Source organism: Buceros rhinoceros, unplaced genomic scaffold (genome assembly GCF_000710305.1).
Source record: "Buceros rhinoceros silvestris isolate BGI_N320 unplaced genomic scaffold, ASM71030v1 scaffold38561, whole genome shotgun sequence".
NCBI classification, from domain to species: Eukaryota; Metazoa; Chordata; class Aves; order Bucerotiformes; family Bucerotidae; genus Buceros; species Buceros rhinoceros.
Window position 1 is genome coordinate 1,914 of NW_010394383.1, and position 9,743 is coordinate 11,656.

At 40.0% G+C, this 9,743-nt stretch overlaps 1 protein-coding gene across 1 annotated transcript; it reads right to left on the reverse strand.

The window, feature by feature from the left end:
• Positions 1-555: 555 nt before the first annotated feature.
• FAM150A (family with sequence similarity 150, member A) lies at positions 556-9,387 on the reverse strand (the record flags this gene model as incomplete). The annotated part of the gene is made up of 4 exons (XM_010145204.1): positions 556-620; positions 2,774-2,854; positions 6,300-6,353; positions 9,367-9,387. Coding segments are annotated over 4 exons (221 nt in total), but the record flags the coding sequence as incomplete, so codon positions are not given.
• Positions 9,388-9,743: the final 356 nt, after the last annotated feature.

Below are 9,743 nucleotides of genomic sequence, written 5' to 3' on the forward strand. Positions count from 1 at the left end.
ACTTGAAGCCTTTAGTTTTGCCACATCTTTATGTTCAGTTTACTTCCATCACCATGAAGTGGTATTAACTTTAGAGAAACTCTCAGGATACAGTTTGGGAATGAAAAGTGGTCCCACGGGTGATAGGGTAATCTATGAAGATTGCACTGGCAGACCGGAGACCAAGACATTCTGCTGCTTCCAGCGGATTAACAACAAATACCTCTCCTGCAAGGCCTGATATAAACGGGTTGATGCATTTTTCTTCCACCAACCAGACTCCTTGAAATTTTGTGCAGTAAGGGGTCACCCAGTGCATAATTATGGACTATGGTGTCATCAGTGACTTGCAGTAAATTACAGTGAGGCCTGTCAGAAGTGTCTGTGCTCCTCCGCATTTCCATGAGGAACCAGTCCGTCCCTCCAGCAGTGCCAGAGCTGCGTGTTGATGCACTCTGTTAACATCACATTTCTGTATGCACGCCTGGTAACGAGGTACAAGTGGGAAGTAAATCACTAGTCCATTCAACAAATAAGAAAATGAGGGGGAAAAATGATACTTACATAGCAAACATCCTAGGACTGTGTACACAAAGGGCTCATTGCTAATCTCGTTAGCAACCTTGCACACCTTTTGTAATCTATAAAACAAAATTACCCGCAGCAATAATGAATCTCAGTTGCCAGATACTCTCAAAAAACTGCATAAAATTAAATGTAGAATTTGTACTAGAATTTCAGACACTCTACACAGTGAAACCAGTCTCTGATGGAAATTCATGAAATTATGTGTGCAAGATGAAAAATTAGATTGTACCTTATCCGAGCCAGGGCTCTACAGGAAACGTGAGTGATGGTAGCAATTAATTTTCAACCAGGTAGTTTCCTCCTAAGATGCAGAAGACCAGGTTCAACTCCCAACTTTACTTGAAGGAATTGAACTCCGTAACCAGGAGTTCAATTCTATTGAACTAGCCAGCAGACTATGAGGTAGTTTGACGTCAGGTTCTTTCAAACTTTCTATCGTTTCACTTAGTATTAACATTGATGTAAATCCGTATTTTCCATCTCTATGCCATCCTTTCTGATGGAAAGATCCAACTTTTGGAAACAAGAAATACTTAGGTGCGTTTTTTTCTTCTCTTGCTTCGTAAGTATTTTAAATAAAACTTAATGAGTGCTAACCTGGGCTCAGTTCTTCAGGGTAAGTTTGTACGGCATATAACCATGTCAGCAGGAGAGTAAGTAACTCATCCTCAGACATCCTATGGTGACTAAAGTGACCCTAAAAGAAAACATCAAACCCCCCTAAAGAGTCAGGAAAAGACCCTGGCTGTGATCATCCTCAATACTGTTCTAAACCCTGAGTGCTGGATACGGTGGAGGCAGTTCGGAGGATTTAGCTCTCTTTTTAGATGAACAGAACATCTCAGGTTGAATGAAACTCATTGTCTGCTTTGGGTTCGGTTGATGCAAAGGAGAAATAAAAAGAAACTGCTTTGGTTATAATCATATTTTTTAATTTACATTTCGTTTTGATAGTTGAACTTAATCAGTTCTTCACACAGTCCTAACCACAATCTTGTTTTTAACTTTAAGAAAAGCTAATTAGAAGAGAAATATATATAGAATATGCTTCTTCATAAGTAAAGTGAAGCACGCAGGCAATACAGGGGAGTCCAAATGATATTCATGCGTATCCACATACCAAGGTATGCAACACACAAGGTATTTCTGTTGCGCAGCATGTAACAGATATATGTCTAGCCTGCTCCTGTGTCAACTTACAAAGCTATATGTATATCTTTGGAGGATCAGCCCTGGATTTCTGTCTCCCAGCTTCTGGTCAGTGTACGGATGGATAAAGATGAGGGCTGCTTCAGCCCCTTTCAAAAGCCAGATCCCCTGAGGTGCTGAGCTTTGCTGACAGAGCATCTCGGCTGCTCAGAAAAAGTGTTTGCCATCTTTCTAGGTGATACAGACGAGAGGTGTCATTATTCTTTTGTGTTAAATCCTAAAAAAATGTCCAAGGCACCCTGGTCCACAGTTCATGCTTACACACCACTAATGAGATTCGCCTTTTCTAATTATATGGTATGGCTTATTTTCCACTCACTTTATTTGAATAGTCCATCGCACTAGGGAATGCCAAAGCAATTTCTTTTTAAGGAATTTCCATTTTGTCTGGGTTTGTTCATTTGTTTTATCCATTTAATAACATCTCAGGACAGGTTTTTCAGACTCTCTGACAAAATACATTTAGTCTGTGTTAAAACAGAACTTCTGTGGGTCTCATACTGGAATATTATTTGATAAGAATTGGAATATCAATAACAGAAATTATTAATTATTGATTTAATGTTCTTTAACAATGCGCATATAATTAAAAATTACCATCAGAAACTGAAATATAATAAAACCCCAGGATACAACCATACTGTGGAGAGGCAAGAGAAGGTAGAGAACGGTTCAGATTTTATCTTATTGCACGATAAGTAGAGCTAAACGGAGCAGAAAGGCGAATGTGGCTTCCTATCTGCCCTCTGCACAGCCATGCCTGCCCGGTTTCTCAGAGAGTAGTTTTTGTTTCATTTCACTTCGGTAGTCTCACCTTGAAGGACATCATTACATGCAGCTGACTGCAAGTGCATTAATAGAAAATCTTTGCATATTAGAAGACCTTGGGTATACTTTGTAGCACAGTGCTAAAGACCGACAGTTAGAAAAGGAGCAGCACATCAAACACTAGGAAAAGCAGGTTGCTTTTGAACAAGGTTCTTTAGTTACTACTTACAGGCTGGCGTTGAGCAGTCCCGTGTGTTGTGATACAGTCGATGAAAGTGCTTGCTGCACTCTGACGAAAATGTGACTGGCCCTGTTTGAAAGCAAGCCCGAGTTAACCACAAGCTTTCAGTGTCACTGCTTTGCAGCTTCAATGAATGACATTGACACAGAATTATTTCCATGGGTTTTCATAAATTTGTTCAATTTTTTACTACACCTTAAACCATCATGATGCTACAGAATTACAATGTTGTTATGCTCATGATCCGAATAATGAAAATGGCCCTTGGAAACGATGGACTGGTTGAGCCTTGAACTCCCCATAATTCAAAATTAACAAAAAAATTTCTTGTACAGTGTAAAATAGAATGGTGCAACTACAAAAGAATTTCATTTGCTCAGTAGTCATCAGTAGTCTAATGTAGAAGCAATAATGCAGATGGGAATGTGGCAATTATTCCTGAAGATAAATAAAAGCAACACTTTAAGCAAATACGGGTTTCTAAGCCTTGGAAAGATGAAATAGTTTCATGTACTAATGCTTCTAATTTGCACATAGATGGTTTATGAAGTTCTTAATACACAATGTGGGTGTTAAGGAATAAAAATACGACAGTGAGTACATCTATAAACCTGATCCCCTGTTAAAATAGTCCTAGCAAGAAAGGGTGCAGGTGTGCAGAGGGCAGCATTTGGGTGAGGCAATCCCTGCGTGCCCAGGGCGTAGCGTGCTGTATCTCTGTTCTTCCAGCCGGTGCTCGCTTCTCTGGATGTATAGCGTCATCTGCCTGCATTAATATCTGATAAGAATATAGAGCTACCCATCCCCAAAACCTGCCTTGAAGGCAACAAGTTGCCCAACAAGAGCCTTTCTATAACTGCTGATGGCCCCGGGAAGGTATCGCTGATGGCATTTAAGTTAAAAAGGAGAGCAAAAATTTATTATTTGCATCAGGTGCTACCCTACTTAGCAATCCTACCACGGACAACTGGGGATGAGTCTCCTGCGATTTGGACAGAAAACATGGACATAAATTGACACTAATGAAACAAGGCTGAATTTAACTTGGATCCTCTACATTCAGCACCAATAAGAACCCGAAGAATAGCTTGTTTCAGGCAACGCTACAAAAGGATCCACATGAAGTACGCTGTGCTGATGAACTTCCCTGTCAGGGGAAGATAGGAAGCATTTCTGGGCAAAAATTGTTTATTCCACAGCTTGAAAGGTGGTTCATCAGCCTGGTAAAACGTGTCAAGCTAGAATTCTCTGGAGAGTGGAGTCAAGCTTGAGAGAAGAGTCCTGTCTATGACAGTGAACACACTTGAACATGAGATGTATTTTACAGTAGGACGTGGATTTCATGAGGTTTTTCAGCCACAAATAATAAACTTTTCAACAAACTGACAAAGCAGCATGTGCCACTTTGAACTGGAGGACTGTTGCCATTATTTATTTGAGTAATCAGGCTTGAGAGAGACTATGTAAATTATCCAGGATATATGGAGAGACGATTTGTCACTAAATAAACCCTTTTGTCACTAAATAAACCCCGTGTCCCTTCAGACAATATATGATTGTCTAGCTCTCTTCCAGGCCATAAGATAGGCCGTAAATTGTATTTGTGCCTTACAGAGCACTGTGTCAGCTGGCTTTTTAAGCTGAATTGATAGAGAGCTTTATGATTCACAAGATTATTTATGATTTTTCCTCTAGTCAAGGACTGTTAAATGTGGTTCTTATTTGGCTTTAAAATGTGTCTACTATTCTTGGCATACTACAAGTGTACAATAATTTTCTTAACCCTGAAACTGTAAAGATAATGGACTGTAAAAATAATGTTGATGTCCCTTTCTCTTCTTCACAACTCCATTAGTTTAGGATGTTCTAACTCTTGAACTAGTGAGGACTGTAACTTATATAAGGACTGTATGTTTACTTAACTAAGGTTAATAGAAAAAAGATTACAACTTGAACAGGACACAGAAAAACAAAGTTAGGCTGCAATTTAAAACGCCTACAAATTACAGGACCTAATGAAGCTGTGAAAAAAGAAAAAAAAAACAGGCAGAAAACCCCATCACTGAAGATCTTCAGAGCATAATTTAAAAAAGAAAAAAGATGTAGGCAGAAATTCTGAGCCAGCAAAGAAACAAGCTTTAAGAATTTTGGAATGAAATGCTTTCCTTATTCATTCCAGCTAATGTGACTCAAAAAATTTCAGCAATTTTGATGGCAACTACTCATGCAGAAAAGGAGTATTAATTTAGTAAATGGCTCCAGAAACAGGCCTGCAAGTATTTTTTGCTCGTTTTTTTCCTATGATTTAGTATTCTCAAAATATCTTCTCTGAAAGCCATGGTTGTTTTTCACTGTTATTTTTGAGTAATGAAACTTGTTCTGTATTCATTATTTAGCTTCCCTAGATTCTTATGCTGAGCTTTTTATGGTAGCTGAGCACTTTCCAAAGTTAAAAATGAAAAGGAAATGGATTAAGTATTAATATAAGGAAATCTTTCTTGCCTGTCCTCCCCAGGAGAGGAATTTGCAGTATTCCTGGGCTTCACTGGATAACATAGTTGGAATTCTTTTTATTTTTTCCTCATATGGACTAAAAATGGGAAGGTTCATAATTACTCTTGTTTACTGTAAGAGTGAAGGGCAGCTATGTTAAGGCTGCTGTTAGGCTGCAGTTAGCAGTTGGCAAAGATCTTTAAAGTTGTGCTTATTAAAGGCTTGAGGACACCTCCAAATCCTTTCCATTCTCGCCAAGGACTGTCCGAATTTTCCAGCAAAGAGGAAATTACAATTATTTCCAATTCTCTTTTTCTCATGCTCCAGTTGCCAGCTGCTTCTCTAGTCTTTAGTTTTGCTAATTCCCATAACATTTTAAATCACCTACAGATTTGCAGTATCATACTCTGAAGCCTTCTCTTTTCTGAATTACGGAACATTTGGAAGTGGAGAGTAAAGAATCAGTGCAAGCGTCTTTCTGTTGGCAACTCTTTTTGCTTATATTCAGAGGGTACAATATTTTTCCAGTTGTTACAAAATAGAGTCTCAAAGTTAAGTGCATTATACAATTCCTCCTCAGTGAAAGATGCATGCAGTCCAATGAGAAGTTTTAAAATATTGAACTGGAAAATAAACATGGTAGGATTGATAAAAATTATGGAAAAAATACATATATTCAAGTAAAAAAAATTAATGTTCGCTCGTTAAAATATTATTTTTCAGAGATAGAAAGGTGCTCACACATATCACATTTTGAACACCGTAAGGCAAATTGTTTGCACGCAACTGGACAATGGAGCGTCTACAGCACAGTCGTGTGTACAGTCAGTACCCGCAACTATTAAACTTGTAGAGTAGCTGCAAAGCAACAAGCAACAATGAAAATATTACTTTAACAAATTTAACTTTAAAATTAACACGTTAAACCTCGTGCAGAACCTCAAAGAAGCTCATGGTGTGACTCCTGTGGCTACTTAGAACATGCATATGTAGGTAAGTTAAGATCAAGCAGCTTCCTTACCTGTAAAATGTTTAATGAATTTGTCTTTTAGGCTGGCATCTCTTGGAAAAATTTCTGAGAAGAGAAGAAAACAAAAAGCAAGTAAAGGCTCTGAAGGCATAATATGCTGAGATGTCTGCTGTAAAGAGACCCAGTAGCTTCCCAAAGTAACTGTGAATTTAGTTTTCACAGTTTTCTTTTTGCATGTAAACAGCATTGTAAAATGTTTCAAATATTTCACGTGATGAAACAGCAAATGGTCATCCTACAACATCCTACAACAGTCGATCAGATTTTCAGACAATCAATTCCACACATCTTAGGTGTGAGTTGACCTGTAATCTTACATGTATGTACATAAATAATATAAAAAAGTTAACATGTTTTGACAAGTATTTGAGTACCTGGGCAAATTACGTACAACACCTAGATAAATACAAACTAAATACTGGAGGTTGGGTTTTGAAATAACAGGTACCTGAAGAGAAAAGTCTCTTACAGGTCATCTAAGATAGACATGGGCCATGCATATTTTCATGCACTATTGGTCAAAAAGTAGTATTCTTCTCCCGTGAAAACTGAGGTGAATTTTAATATACTCCTTTTCCATATATGGTATTTTTTCCAGAAAGCGTAAGGAAAAATACAGGTTTCAGAACCGCCAAAGGAATCAGACGGAAGAGAAATTGGAGCTAACACAAAAACTCTACTTGTCTTTTTTTGCAGTGGGAAGCTGCTGCCTCTGGCTTACAGCAGAAACCTTCGATGCAGGTAAATATTCTCAGAACTAGCACATTTCCCCTCAGTGTCATAAAATTTCCACCGAAAAACTGTATTAACAAATTCTTGTGTAACTGCAGTTATTCCTGCAGACAGGGACTGTGTAACAGTTGCGTGTTACGTTAAATTCAAAATAAAGCTCTTTCTTAGCACTCAGACAAGGAACATGAGTAAGTCGCAGCATTAGGACCTGCAGCCAAACATAATTATTCACCAAAAATCATTTCCTTACTGCTAATGTCACTAAATCTGTATATTCTCCTATTTTTTTTTTCAATTCCCCATCTGAATTAACATTTACCTCAGAAGACAGCAAGTTTTCTGTCATACTATAGGACGATACTGGTTATCCACCAACGTAAATTCTCACCACTGGCTTTAGGCAGCGTCTCAGAGGTCACATGAGTGTATTTTTAGGCGGGGATTTTAAGCTGAAGTGACCAAGTCTTACTGCAACTCAGCAAGGTTAGGAAGCCTAATTTATTTAAGATTCCTCAAAAAACTCAATTTTAACTAACTTGTTTCCTTCTGGCAAACGAAATACCACCCCTTCTCCATTAAACTTAGAATTTTACTGACATTAATTTAAAATTACACAGAATGAAGCACGTGAAAAGCCAAAACAACCTGTGTGGGTTTTGAATGATGTGCCTCAAGTGGAGCAGTACAGACAAAAAAACACAGCCTGGAGAAGGCTGGGTGAGGAACAGGCCAGTCTTGCTCTGACAAAGAAGTTAGATCTGGGTCCTTTCAAAGTCTAGAGGACTTGCTATGGGAGCAGTACCTGCCTTTTGCCCCATAAACTTCTTTAGGAAAAGTCTGTAACATAGTGTAGATCCAACCCCCCCCTAAACACACAGAAGGTAAATTGGGATTTGATGCTCAGGCAAGGAGCCAGGCATTGCAACCATCAAATTGCAGCTGTGGGACCTGCTGCCCACCAGTTACCTACACCCACCCAGGGTTCACAACAGCCAGTTAGAGAAAACTAGGTCAGTCGTGTGTTGGAAGGTGGCCAAATGATACTGAGCGTGCGGCTGCTCCTCTGCTGCTGCGGCTGACATCCCTCCAGGCAGCCACCAGCTTTGCACCAACAATTCAGCTTGCTTCAAGTGTTCATGTTCTTAGCAGTACCATGCATTTGCTTGGTAAAACCAATCGGTGAGCCCCTCCCCAGCCCTCCACGAAGACAACCTAAGCTCATTAGTACAGAAATCACAGGATACTGAACACTGCTGTCGGCTGGCTCTAACGGCAGGGGCAACTCCACCGCAACTATGAATCGCCGACACAAGTGCAGTCATTTTCTTCCGTCTTCCAGCAGCATCGCCAAGCCCTCCTACCTGTACCCGGCTGCGAGGCTGAGGGCTCAGACTTCCTATTTCAACCAAACTAACGAACATCTTTGAACAGAATACGTATCGCTGACTCCGGACCGGAGCACGCTGCAGCCAGAAGCAGGATGTCAAGTCCACACGGGATGCTTTGATAAAGCAGTGAACAATCACCACAACAAAACCTCTACGCCAGCTTTCCCCACCTTCTAACAAGCTCTCAGCTACTCCAGTCGTATTTCATGTGCTATCTACCATCTATTAAGACAAATAAATAGCTTAATAGCCATTCTCACAATGCACCCTCACATCCTCACAATGCAGGTTTAACTCCTTTGAGGTATTAATTTCACAAAGGAAAAGCAGCACCATGAATATAAAACAACAGAGTAGCAAAGCATTACTAAAATCAAAACACTTAGAAGTCACGCTGGGCGAACCCACAAAAGAAACAGGGAAATGAATGAAGAATATGTTTTAAATGTGAAACCCTCATGAAGAGGAAATTGTGAGTGGAGAGAGTTTATTTAATTCATTCTTGCCTCAAGACCACGTTACACAAACTAGTAAAATATAGCCAGTATATATCCCATGGGACAGAGTAACTGGGTTTAGGCAGCTGGCAGAGCATTCAGACTGTGGCATTCTTGTGCCCAGGCTTACAAAACCCGCACTGCTCACCAGAGAGAGGACGTCTGAGTCTAAAATAATAAGAATATTTGTGGCAAAATCGAGGGTCAAGACAAATTTTGAGGGTTTTCTAGCTCTGCTTCACAGACAGAATGGTTACATTTATACCGCAAACGTGGTTCTAAACCATCCCTACTGCTAATTTTCGCTAGTTGTGACAGTTCACGGAAGATCTTGTGGCTTCAGGTAAAAGGCGACTGGATCCGCCTGCGTTCTATCCCGTGCTGGGATAAATGGCATGATGGGGGGAGCTAGCAAGGGCTGAGCTAAGAAGCCGTGAGCACCAGCTGCTCTAGCTCCCCACTCTTACACTTTGCTGTAAGCTTTCCAAAGTTGATTTAAACCATTGTTGTTAGGCTAATTCCCTAGAAAAGTATTCCGTGCTCTTTTCAGCTGTTACTCAGCACCTGGCAGCTGACATGAATGTTTAATTTTCACTACATTGGACATGCTTACAGAGAGGCAGAAGCCTAAACAAGCCACAGCCCTGGGCTCAGGCGTGTGCTCAACCCCCGATATAAGACATAGCTGCTTCACCTTGGACCAGGCTTTGCACCTTTCTGTGCCTTCGGCTTCTCTGGGTTTTCTCCGTTCAGACCGCTAGGCTGTGTCAGCAGGTGCTGATTTTTACCCTGTGCTCGCACTGTCTCCAGAACTGTGT